Source organism: Macaca nemestrina, chromosome 13, assembly GCF_043159975.1.
Source record: "Macaca nemestrina isolate mMacNem1 chromosome 13, mMacNem.hap1, whole genome shotgun sequence".
NCBI lineage: Eukaryota > Metazoa > Chordata > Mammalia > Primates > Cercopithecidae > Macaca > Macaca nemestrina.
The window spans coordinates 103464998-103478682 of record NC_092137.1 but is presented as its reverse complement, the minus strand read 5'-3'; the positions used below and the strand labels follow the sequence as shown (position 1 = coordinate 103478682).

The window sequence follows — 13685 nt, the reverse complement described above, 5'->3', positions numbered from 1 at the left end:
AAAAAAAAAAAAGGAATCTAGAACAAGACATTAGAAGTATATGTACTTTTATTTTCATTCTGTGCTATCTTATGCCTACTGCTATTTCTCTTCATATTTAACCTCCAACAGTGACATTTTGCTCCCTCCAGACCACCTGATTGGAGCTTATGTGCTCTCACACAGTACCTCCAACCAGAGGAAGTCAAGTGCCACAGAAAGGCATAAAAATCACCAGTAATTTTGCATTTATTTTACTTTGTGCCTTGATATAGAGTACTCAACAAATGCTCTTTGAATCATATTTAATAAATATGTGTATTTGGGATTGTATCATATTGCAGCTACCTGGATATATAATTTAATTAGAAATATAATAATTTGTGTGGCTCAATCAACAAATGACTTTTCTCTTTCTCTCCCTTTCTCTTTCTTCCCCTCTCTCTCTTTCTTCTCAGTTGATGTTGCTGGAGTTCAGTGTTGTGCAGATGGCAGTGACAAAGGCCATAGCCACATGAGATATGATAAAAGGTCCCTGAAGAAGGTGGAGAATCAGACATCTTATGAAATTTTCCAGAGTGGGTACTGGATCTCTCCTGTCTAGCACCATGCTGTCCTCAGCCCAAGGGGAATTTCCTTCCAGAGACAGAAGACAGTGACTGAGGTGGGGAGACAGATCGTAACACTGAGACTTATGTGGGGACATCAAACAGAAAAAAGGTGGAAAAAAACAGAAAATTCTTTCTTCTGGACAGCCTTCTCTGTTCTAACTTTAACAAAATTCTCCCCCCAGCGGATGCCAGTACACAACCCTATACGTGCTATGTTTTTTCCTATACATACCTACCTATGATAAACTGTATTCATTAGTCGCAGTAAGAGAGTAACAACAATAACTAGTAATAAAATAGAAGAATTCAGTAAAATAAGAGTTACTTGAGCACAAACACTAGGATATCATGACAGTCAATCTGATGACCAAGAGGGCTACTAAGCATCTAAATAGGAGGGTAAGTGTAGACAGCATGGAGATGCTGGACAAAGGGATGATTCAGCCCCAGGCTCGTATGGAGCGGAAGGGCATGAGATTTCATCACACTACCAAGGCACACAATTTAAAATGGGTAAATTCTTATTTCTAGAAATTTCTACCTAATATTTTCAGACTATAGGTGCCTACAGGTAACTGAAACCCCAGAAAGTAAAACTGTGGATAAGGATGTACTACTGTACATCCTCCTTTGAATTAGCCTTATCATTTGCTAGTATATACATATATACCTACATACATACATACATATACACATACATGCACACACCTATATGTGTACATACACACACACACGTGTACATCTACTAATGTTGGAATAACTTTGCTAAATAAGATGCACAACTTGTTAATGTCCTACAGAGCAATGAAACCATAAGCATTGGGGTTATCTTTTCTACTAGATAAAAATCCATTATCATTTTCATAAAGTTTTCTTTACATTAACATCTAACTCTTTGCTATCTAGTTTTTAATCAATCATAAATAGAAAGCAAATGAACTATTTCTCTAGTGAATCAAATGTCCTCAAAAAAGACACAAAAGTCATCTTTTTGCTTTATTTTTATTTTTACATAAATTAAAGTTTTAAATAACAACATTCACGGTAGTTTGTGACTGTATATTTTGACTTCGTCCTTCAAACTGATTTTGTACTTTGCTGTATCAGGCTTGCCTCAATTTTTTATTCACTTCTGAATTTTGCTGGATTGGTTTATTATTTTTGTCTATTTCTTTTCCTTCTAGTGGTTTGGGAGGGTTTTTTAAATCCCATTACTATTGAATGCCTGTTAACTTGGCCCCTTTTTCTTTCAATCTCTATTCCCACGGCCTGAAGCATGAGGGTCAAGCTGTCTGTAATCAGCAGAGAGACGACCCAGGTGTTATTCCACCTCCACTGCCCACCTATACCATTCCCAGCCCCACATAGCTCTGAAGTATGGCTTTTCTGGGGCTCTGTGGGGAAAACTAGAACTGGCTGCTTCAAGGACTCCGCCTGTTTTTGCAATGGAAAAAAGTTCTAGATTCCAGTTTCTCTATGAATTCAATGACATGGTTTAAATATCTGTGGTGTTCTTCAAAGTTTTTTCTTCTAATAGAACCTCTCATGATTCTCCAACCATGAGATAAATTCATTATCATTTTTATATTTCTTTTGTCATTGCAAAGGAGGTTTTGAAAGAGTGGAGGACATGCTAACGAACTCAAAAATCCACATTATTTCTTGTTTCCATCTGTTGCTCATTTGTTATTTCCGTTGGCCTGTCCACCTCCTATCCTCCCTCTTAGACTTGGAACTTTAGTCTCGGCCAGTGTAGGGAAAAGAAAGAGAGATCAGACTGTTACTGTGTCTATGTAGAAAAGGAAGACACAAGAAACTCCATTTTGATCTGTACGCTGAACAATTGTTTTGCCTTGAGATGCTATTAATCTGTAACTTTAGCCCCAACCTTGTGCTCACAGAAACATGTGTTGTATAGAATCAAGGTTTAAGGGATCTAGGGCTGTGCGGGATGTGCCTTGTTAACAATATGTTTACAGGCAGTACGCTTGGTAAAAGTCATCGCCATTCTCCATTCTCAATTAATCAGGGGCACAATGCACTGTGGAAAGTCGCAGGGACCTCTGCCCGGGAAAGCCGGGTATTGTCCAAGGTTTCTCCCCACTGAGACAGCCTGAGATACGGCCTGGTGGGACGGGCAAGACCTGACCGTCCTCCAGCCTGACAGCCGTGAAGGGTCTGTGCTGAGGAGCATTAGTAAAAGAGGAAGGCCTCTTGTGGTTGAGATAAGAGGAAGGCCTCTGTCTCCTGCATGCCCCTGGGAACGGAATGTCTCCGTGTAAAACCCAATTGTACATGCGTTCTATTCCGAGATAGGAGAAAATTGCTCTGTGGCTGGAGGCGAGATATGCTGGCAGCAATGCTGCTCTGTTATTCTTTACTACACTGAGATGTTTGGGTGAGAGAAGCATAAATCTGGCCTACATGAACATCCAGGCATAGTACCTTCCCTTGAACTTATTTGCGACACAGATTCCTTTGCTCACGTGTTTTCTTGCTGACCTTCTCCCCACTATCACCCTGTTCTCCTGCCGCATTCCCCTTGCTGAGACAGTGAAAATAGTAATCAATAAATACTGAACTCAGACACCGGTGCCGGTGTGGGTCCTCCGTATGCTGAGCGCCGGTTCCCGGGGCCCACTGTTCGTTCTTTCTCTATACTTTGTCTCTGTGTCTTATGTCTTTTCTCAGTCTCATCCCACCAGACGAGAAATACCTGCAGGTGTGGAGGGGCTGGCCACCCCTTCAAACCGGGATTATCAGGGCATTTGGGTGTCTGAAAAACCAAGCCCAAACTCATCAGTTTCATAAGTGCATCCAGAGCCAGCATGACCATAATAGTTGCCTATGATGAGTTTCTATGCCTTAATATGAGAAGAGAACATAGGGGCTGGATGCCAAGTAGGTAGACAGGGAGGGCAGGGAACTCTGAGACAGAGCTTGAGGAGCCCATTCCTCTTGCAAAATGAAACAAAAACCACAGCACTGAATATGTAAATCTCGGTGGCTGAACCCCTCCTAGGATAATAAGCCCTGACACAATTGCTTCTATCTTCTCTTACTCTCAAGGAAGTCAAAAAAACACCTGCAGCCCCACTGTCCCCTTGGAAACAAGATGAACATCTACATTTTCTAGAGTGGGACCAGAATCTCTGTTCATATTTATGTCCCATGCATTTGCACATGGCCGGACAAAGGACTTTGCTTCTGCCAGCACATCTGTCTTCAGATATGAGAGGGAACAGACACAACCCGGAAGCAGCAAAGAAGCAGTTCTTTCTCAAGTAACCTCCTCTATCTCCCTTCTTCCTGGCTAAGGGGTCAGCCTTGATCTTTGGGAATCCAGGACAGACATCCACTCATGACAAACTAGCTGGAAGAATGACAACCAATCAGGTTCTAAGCACCACTGGATGTGAACCACAGAATTCCCCCCTCTCCTTGTGGAATATCAGCTTATGTCTGACAAAAAAACGTAAAAATGAGAGAGTTACAATCTTAAGGAGGAGTCAAGCTAAAGCAAAAAGAATCACCTACTCTGGATTTCAGCGTGACTGCTGAGCTCAAATATATACAAAGAGAGAAAGAACCACAAACTTGAAGATGGATATCGGCTACAGACTTTCCTGAGTCAGGTAGGGAAACTGCCATCCCTCAAACCTTGCAAAAGGCAAACTTATGCCTTGTGTCCCCTGACGTACTGGGTGATGTACTGTATGTTACTGAATTGAGGGGAACTTCCTAAATTGGCTAGTAAATTATGCCAAATAAAAAGCAAAAATGATAATTCTTGAAATGTTACACCTGAAGAACATTGCTAAAATAATGTATCAGTAGTTTTCAGGATGATTTGTAGATGTGCATTGAAGTGTGTGCTTGTGTTCTCTCTCTCCTCTCTCTCTCTCTTTCTCTCCTTGCCTCCCTCCCTCCCTGCCTTTCCTTCCTCTCCCCTCCAAAGCAGTTTATTTTTTTTTCTGATAATCTAACTTTGCTGAGGGTTCAATGTAACGCAGTTTCAGTGATAAGTTAGTTGGAATGTTCCCCAAGAAATTCTATTTCCAGCACTCTTATACATGAAATCCAAGAACCTCTCAGACTATCTTACTGACACCTTGCCTTTCCTCAACAAATCAATCTTATCAATGTCCATCATCGATATTTTGTAGAATGGTAGATCCTGGCAGAGTCTCTCAGATGCTTCTGAGAGATGATTTGCTTTCAAAAAATGAACCACACACATCCTAAGGATCTCAGCCACTTTCCATGATTCATTTTATGTTACAGCAGACATCACAACAATCGTTCCTATAGATCACCACTGCATGTGATCAATAAAATAGTTTTGCCACAATGATACTTATGCTAATCATCTTTTATTGGTTACAAAGCCTGCTTTACAATAGTTATTCGGTTGTACTGTTCATATTAGATTTCCAATTAGTTCACTTAAGAACATGAGTCCCTTGAACAGCTCGGTCATCTTTTCCATTCCCATTTCTATCCCCTACATCTCTTTCATTTGCAGAAGACTATCTCCTACACTGAAACAGGAAAGCTTTTACCTTTTTGGCATGCTTGATTTAAAGATTATAGAAAAGTATTTGACAAACAAAACTCATACATGTGTGTACATGTCATTTAAAACTTTATGTTTACGCATTGCACAGGAATATTGAGAATGCTACTAGGCAATGTCAGAGTTTACTTTTTTTTCAAAATTAGTACAGTTTTATTATTTCTAAAAACTGTAAAATGAATATATTCACACAACCATACAGAAGAGTAGGAAGAGAAAGTGTCATTGTTCCTCCTCTGCAATCCCAGGAGATAACTACCAAGCACAATTTATGTGTCCTTTACAAATCAGCCCATATTTATATACATATATAATCAATTTAGATGGGATCATGATATCTCACCACACATACTCTTCAGTGGCCTGCATTTTCACAAACACCTTCCACATAACTATATAGAAGCCTACGTCTTCCTCTTATTGTCTGGCTTTGTGCAACATTGTAAAGCTCTAATAGGAGTTTAATTAAATTCCTATTAATGATGATTTCAGTTATTTTTCACTTTTTAAACAATATTTCCATGCATAGTCTTACATATAAGTCTGGACAATCTTATCCCAGTCTAAGGAGCTCCTTTTACCTTTCCCAATCCCAGCACTCCCTGTCATGCTTGCTACTTCCGTTGGGTGACTTTACTCCTGGAGTATAATCTGCATATAGTTCAGTTAAGTACATGGGTTCTGAGTTTAGGTCACAGCTCTGCCACTTACTGCCATATGCCAGTTCCTTGACCTCTCTGCCCTCAAGTTTTTGCACCTACAAAATAGGGGTAGTTCATAGAGTCTTGGGAATAATTAAATGTGATGATCCATGTACAATGTCTGGCACTTAAGTAAGTGCTCAATAAATGTCACCCTTTATGATTGGTATTGCTTGTATGTCTGCAGAGAAAATCATTTTATGTCTCCTTTAAAAAAGGACTGTGCCCTTGGTCAGCTATTTTGCACATTTAAATTTCACTTGCCAATGTTAACTCTCCACCTCTATCTTGATCCCTCTCATTCCTCATCTTCTGGTGAGACCAACTGCTGATTCGGCTATTCAAGGCAACTAGCAAAGCTGCCAGTGACAGAATCAAATAAACCTACCCTTAATCTTTAGAATTATGGTTATGATTTGTGTTGTAAAAGTTACTATTGTGGTAGTCATATTAGTCTCCGCTCTATGATAGCCTCTCTGATCTATTATTGATTTTCAATTGTGCGGTTTTTTTTAATTTATTCTGAAAATGTTTGTTAATCATTTACTAAGTAAAGATACTGGACTGGGACTGAGCCTCCCAAATACAGGACAAATAAAACATCAAACAACTTATAATTTAGAAGGGTAGAAGAGAATCTGAAAGCAGGTAAAAATAAGGAGGCACTCGGCCAGGTGCGGTGGCTCACACCTGTAATCCCAGCACTTTGGGAGGCTGAGATGGGTGGATCACGAGGTCAGGAGATCAAGACCATTCTGGCTAACGTGGTGAAACCCCATCTCTACTAAAAAAATACAAAAAAATCAGCCAGGCATGGTGGCGGGCAGGGTGGCAGGCACCTGTAGTCCCAGCTACTGGGGAGGCTGAGACAGGAGAATGGCGTGAACCCGGGAGGTGGAGCTTGCAGTGAACCGAGCTCGTGCCACTGCACTCCAGCCTGGGTGAGAGAGCGAGACTCCGTCTCAAAAAATAATAAAAAATAAGTAGGCACTTTAGGCCCAGTGACCTGTCTCTGTACTCTGTAAATTCAGGTCACCTGCTCAGGGATAATCTGAGAGAAGGTCTCTCTTCAGTTGAATCTTGAAAGACAATTAGCAGTTCACAAGCTAATCCAAGTGGACAAAGGTGTTCCCAAGCAGAGGGAGTGCAAAAGCTGGAGGCCATAGAAAAACTGTAAGGAATGTCGGGAGGTGGGAGTAATGTATGGAAGGGGTGGAGATGGAAGGTTAAGAGAGATACAAGACTGCAAAAATGGAGCTGGACTCAAAAGAAAACACTGCGAAGGTCTTCAGTGTTGTTGATGAGACCACTGTGGAAACACTATGGAACACTGGGACTCCATGGCAGCTCCAAAGATGGCATGCACCTGGTCCAGCTCAGTCAGAGCTGAGCTCTACCTGTGCTGTGACAACAGACACACCAACCAAGTAAAGTCTACTTTTCTACTCTGTTAATCTTCACTTTGGTTTCATATACCATCCGTAGCTACATTTCAAAATGCACTTCAAAGTTTTGAGCCTTAATTTGATATACATTTAGTCTACCTTTTTAGAAATAACATTGCAGCAAAGGAGAAGTTAAAATAGTAAGACAGCCTGTAATTATTACTCACTGAGAAGCTGATTTCCATAATTACACTAAATGAAGTTTATCCTTTGCAAAAGCCCCCCAGCCCACCCCAAAAGAAAGTACAAAAAAAAACTGACCATTTTTTTCATTGCTTTTCTTTGTAATTTACATTCAGTCTACTTTCTAAAAAATAAATAAATAATAAGCAGTCCAGATGTGGCAAGTTGCTAAAGAAAGGAACCATCAGGCCATAGGAATAAATACATTCTCTTCTTGGATTTTAGATCTCACCTAAGAAAATAAACATATACTATATCAGAGAACCCTCAGGGCTTCCACACCTGCTCAAAAAGGGAGTTGAGCTTCAGCAGCTGACCCAGGGCTCCGTTCCCCTTTGGTGAGAAGGGTTTTTGTACAGCAAGACAATGGAGAGCTCTCACTGTGGTGGACGTTCGGCCAAGGGACCAAGGTGGAAATCAAACGTGAGTAGAATTTAAACTTTGCTTCTTTGTTGTCTGTGTCTTCTGTTCCCTGTGTCTATGAAGTGATCTATAAGCTGACTCTGCAATCAGACTCTGACATCCTTCAGGGAAAATATAAAGATAAGTCTGTAGTCAAACTTGAGAATTGAGTGTACATTTTCTTTGAAGAGCAAGCAAGATTCATTCATTGGGTAAGAATAACTTGCCTAAGCAATAGCTTCAGAAATGTCCTGGGGAACATAACATGTTCTGGACAGAGCCTTGGTCAATTGTCAGAAAGGGAGTTTTTGTATAGGAGGGAGGTTAAGAGGAACCATTGTGTGTACAGTTTTGGCCAGGGGACCAAAGTGGAGATCAAACGTAAGTACTTTTTTCCACTGATTCTTCACTATTTCTGTCTAATTAGTTTACTTTGTGTTCCTTTGTGTGGATTTTCATTAGTTGGATGTCAGGGAACTAACAAACTTCATTCCCAGGTTAGGTACAGTGGAGGGGAAATTGTTCCACAGCAGGCTAGCTTGTGGCTAGCTTTTAAGATTTCTAAATCAAAATAACTCCGGTGGGGGAAGGAGGTTTGCTGACCTTTCAGGGAGGTTTTTGTAAAGGGAGAAGTTAAGACGAATCACTGTGATTCACTTTCGGCCCCGGGACCAAACTGGATATCAAACGTAAGTACATCTGTCTCAATGATTCGTGAGATTTTGGTGCCATTGTATCATTTGTGCAAGTTTTGTGATATTTCGGTTAAATAAACCTGGTGACCCAGAAGTAAACAGCGGGACACCAGAAAATCAACTTAAAAAGCTGAGCAAATAGACAAATCATTGGGTTTGGGAGGAGAATAGGATTCATGGGGGAAATGGGAAAGAAATAGCTAGATTTTTCTCTGAACAAGCAGCCTATCTCATGATTGGCTTTGAGGGAGGTTTTTGTTGAGGGAAAGGGTAAGATCCCTCACTGTGGCTCACTTTCGGCGGAGGGACCAAGGTGGAGATCAAACGTAAGTGCATTTTTGTAATGTTTTTTCTTATAAGGTTGTAAATTTGGGGAATTTTTATGTTTAAGATATTAGCTCAGGTCAATTCCAAAGAGTACCAGATTCTTTCAAAAAGTTAGATGAATAAGGGACTGAAAATTAGTTCATCTTAAGGGATAGCCAAGTGCTAGCCGGTTAAGTGAGGCATCTAAATTGCAAGATTTTCTCTGCATTAGTCAGGCTAGTGATATTAACAGGGAAAACAGATTTTTGTTAAGGGGAAAGTAAGTTAATACTGTGGATCACCTTCGGCCAAGGAACACGACTGGAGATTAAATGTAAGTAATTTTTCACTATTGCCTTCTGAAATTTGGGTCTGATTGCCAGTATTGACTTTTAGAGGCTTAAATAGGAGTTTTGTAAAGATGGGTAAATTAGGGCATTTAAGATTTATCATGGGTTACAAAAGTTAAACTCAGCTTCAAAAATGGATTTGGAGACAAAAAAATTAAATTGTTCTAAACTGAATGACACAAAGTAAAAAAAAAAAAAAAGTGTAACTAAAAAGGAATCCTTGTATTTCTAAGGAGCAAAAGTAAATTTAATTTTGTTCACTCTTGCCAAATATTGTATTGGCTGTTGCTGATTATGCATGATACAGAGAAGTGGAAAAATATATTTTTTAGTCTTTCTCCCTTTTGTTTGATAAATTATCTTTTCAGACAACTATAAAAATCAATAGCATGCCCTAAAAAAATCAGAAAAAAGTGACGTGTACCTATTTGCTATGTAGAAGAGACAGCTTACTTGAAAATCCACAGCAATGTTGTTTTTAGAGTCTATAATAAGTAATAAACTCAAAAAGACACACTTGTAGGAATAAGGGCTTCACAGATAGAGATCATTTTTTAAAAATCCAATTTGTCCATTAGACTAAACATGAAATTATATCTTATTGCAATGGTGGAAAGGTGGTTATTCCCAAAAGCTCAATCTCAAAGAAATATGTTTAAATTGAAAAAAAGTAAATAATTGCAATTTTTAATGACCATGGGTCTATGAAAAAATAGGAAATCTTTTAAAGAGTATGTTCTTTTATTGCCCTCTGTTATGACTTGTCTATATTTTTATTCCGCCAAGAAGTCCGTGGCACCGCGAGCTGTAGACAGAGCCGCGGTCTGTCTTGATTAAGCGGCTTTGGTGGCCTTGCCGCCGCCCTCTTGGGGCAGCTGCCTTGCCGCTAGCGGCCATGGCCACCCCGCGTCTGCCCGATTAATGCTGCCGTAGCCAGATTTCCTGATGCACAGTGATACAAATAATGCCATTAACGGAAAGAGAACAGAAACGTAACGGGCGCTGAGCTGGGAAAACTAGGGAGAAGACTGATTTATTAGAGATTTCAGAAATAAAATTCACATTCATTACGATATCTCATTAGTGAAAATTTCCATTGGGGATTGTAAAGAATTTAAAGCTTTTTTTTTTTCAGTGCTATTTAATTATTTCAATATCTTCTCATCAAATGTATTTAAATAACAAAACCTCAATCAAAAAGAAAGAAACATGTAATTCTTTCAGAGTAAAAATCACACCCATAACTTGGCCACTGAGGGCTTGATCGATTCACTTTGAATTTGGCATTAAATACCATTAAGGAATATTAACTGATTTAAAAATAAGATATATTCGTGACCATGTTTCTAATTTTCAAAAATGTAGCTGCCGGTGTGTGATTATATTTCAGTTGTACAAAATATCTAAACCTATAGCAATGTGATTAATAAAACCTTAAACATATTTTCCAGTACCTTAATTCTGTGATAGGAAAATTTTAATCTGAGTATTTTAATTTCATAACCTCTAAAATAGTTTAATGATTTGTCATTGTGTTGCTGTTGTTTACCCCAGTTGACTTCAAAAGTGATATTTAAGGAGGATTATTTTGGTCTGCAGCAACTTGATAGGACTATTTTAGGGCCTTTTTAAAGCTCTATTAAAACTAACTTACAATGATTCAAAACTGTCTGTTTTAAACTATTTCAAAATGATTTTAGAGCCTTTTGAAAACTCTTTTAAACACTTTTTAAACTCTATTAAAAGCTAATAAGATATCTTGAAATAATTGTCATATCAAATACATTGATTGTTTAATGTTTAAATGTCAGATGAAAAAGGTGAAGCTATTAAGAATTCACCCAGATAGGAGTATCTTCATAGCATGTTTTCCCCTGCTTATTTTCCAGTGATCACATTATTTTGCTACCATGGTTATTTTATACAATTATCTGAAAAAAATTAGTCATGAAGGTTAAAAGAGAAGAAAATATTAAACATAAAAGGTTCAGTCTTTCATGTTGAACTACTTGGTTAACAGTGAATTTAGCTTTTAAAAAAAAAAAAAAAATCCTATTCCTGTTATCTGTTGACTTCTCCTGGCAAAAGATTCTTGTTTTTCATTTGAACTACTGCTCTCCCACCCGACGACTGGAAATCCCCAGAGGGGGATTTCCAAGAGGCCACCTGGCAGTTGCTGAGGGTCAGAAGTGAAGCTAGCCACTTCCTCTTAAGCAGGTGGCCAAGATTACAGTTGACCTCTCCTGGTATGACTGAAAATTGCCGCATATGGTTACAGGCCTCGAGGCCTTTGGGAGGGCATAGAGAGTTGCTGGAACAGTCAGAAGGTGGAGGGGCTGACACCACCCAGGCACAGAGGCAGGGCTCAGGGCCCACTGTGCAGGGAGGTTTTAGCCCAGCCCAGCCAAAGTAACCCCCAGGAGCCTGCTGCATAGTCCTGGAAGAGGCACAGCGGAAATAAAAGCAGACAGAGGCTTTTCTTGACTCAGCCGCTGCCTGGTCTTCTTCAGACCTGTTCTGAATTCTAAACTCTGAGAGGGATCAGATGACGTGGCCTCTCTTTGCCTAAAACATTGAGTTTACTGCAAGGTCAGAAAAGCATGCAAAGGCCTCATAACGGCTGCAAAGAGCTCCAACAAAACAATTTAGAACTTTATTAAGGAATAGGGGGAAGCTAGGAAGAAACTCAAACATCAAGTTTTTGAATACACTTCTTGGCCTCCTTGCTATAATTATCCAGGATAAGCATGCTGTTTTCTGTCTGTCCCTAACATGCCCTGTGATTATCCGCAAGTAACACACCCAAGTGCAGAACTTTGTTACTTAAACACCATCCTGTTTGCTTCTTTCCTCAGGAGCTGTGGCTGCACCATCTGTCTTCATCTTCCCGCCATCTGAGGATCAGGTGAAATCTGGAACTGTCTCTGTTGTGTGCCTGCTGAATAACTTCTATCCCAGAGAGGCCAGCGTAAAGTGGAAGGTGGATGGTGCCCTCAAAACGGGTAACTCCCAGGAGAGTGTCACAGAGCAGGACAGCAAGGACAACACCTACAGCCTGAGCAGCACCCTGACGCTGAGCAGCACAGACTACCAGAGTCACAATGTCTATGCCTGCGAAGTCACCCATCAGGGCCTGAGCTCGCCCGTCACCAAGAGCTTCAACAGAGGAGAGTGTTAGAGGGAGAAGTGCCCCGGGCCCCCCACTTGCTCCTTAGCCCCAGCCTCACCCCCTCCCATCCTTTGGCCTCTGGCCCTTTTCCCACAGGGGAGCTACCCCTATTTCGGTCCTCGAGCTCATCTTTCACCTCATCCTCCTCCTCCTCCTCGGCTTTAATTATGCTAATATTGGAGGAGAATTAATAAATAAAGTGAATCTTTGCACCTGTGGTTTCTCTCTCCTTCCTCATTTAATAATTATTATCTGTTGTTTTACCAACTACTCAATTTCTCTTATAAGGGACTAAATATGTAGTTGTCCTAAGGCACATCAGCATTTATAAAAATCATCCTTCATTCTATTTTACCCCATCATCCTCTGCAAGACACTCCTCCCTCAAACCCACAAGCCTCCTGTCCTCACAGTCCCCTGGGCCGTGGTAGGACAGACTTGCTTCCTTGTTTTCCCCTCATAGTCCTTTTTAAGAGTGGCAGTTCTTACAGTCACACATCCTTTGATCTAATTCAACCTACCCTGAGAATCTACCAAAGCAAATTTTTCAAAAGAAGAAACCTGCTATAAAGAGAATCATTCATTGCAATACGATATAAAATAACAACACAATCAAAGCAACCTAAATGAACAAACAATAGGGAAATGTTTAAGTTCATCATGGTACTTAGACTTAATGGAATGTCATGCCTTATTTCCATTTTTAAACATGTACTGAGTGACTTCTGTCTGCCAATGGCCTTACTGAGTACTTTCCACAACCTAATTTAATCCACACTATACTGTGAGGTTAAAAACATTCATTAAAATTTGCAAAGGTTCTATAAAGCTGAGAGATAAATATATTCTAACTCAACAATCTCACTTCCAGATGACTGAGTGTCCCCACCCACCAAAAACTATGCAAGAATGTTCAAAGCAGCTTTATTTACAAAGCCAAAAATTGGAAATAGCCCGATTGTCCCACAATAGAATGAGTCATTAAACTGTGGTATGTTTATACATTAGAATACCCAATAAGGAGAATTAACAAACTACAACTATACCTACTCACACAGACAAATCTCATAAAAATGATGTTACATAAGAGAAACTCAATCAAAAGATATATTCTGTACGTTTTGATCCACATAAAGTTCAAAACCAGGTAAAAATAAAATTATAAATTTGGATGGAAATTACTCTCAGCTGGGGGTGGGTGAGGTAGTGCCTGGGAGAGGACAAGAAGGGGCTTCTGGGCTCTTGGTAATGTTCTGTTCCTCAGTGTG

The 13685-nt window shown here is 39.9% G+C and overlaps 1 gene segment (V, D, J or C); it reads left to right on the top strand.

Annotated features, from left to right (window-relative positions):
• LOC105481121 (immunoglobulin kappa light chain-like) overlaps positions 1 to 12629 on the top strand; it is a 290214-nt gene extending 277585 nt beyond the window's left edge. The window contains 2 exon segments of the C gene segment in view: positions 7881 to 7918; positions 12104 to 12629. Coding sequence covers positions 7881 to 7918; positions 12104 to 12426 — 361 coding nt within the window.
• The last annotated feature ends 1056 nt before the right edge of the window (positions 12630 to 13685 follow it).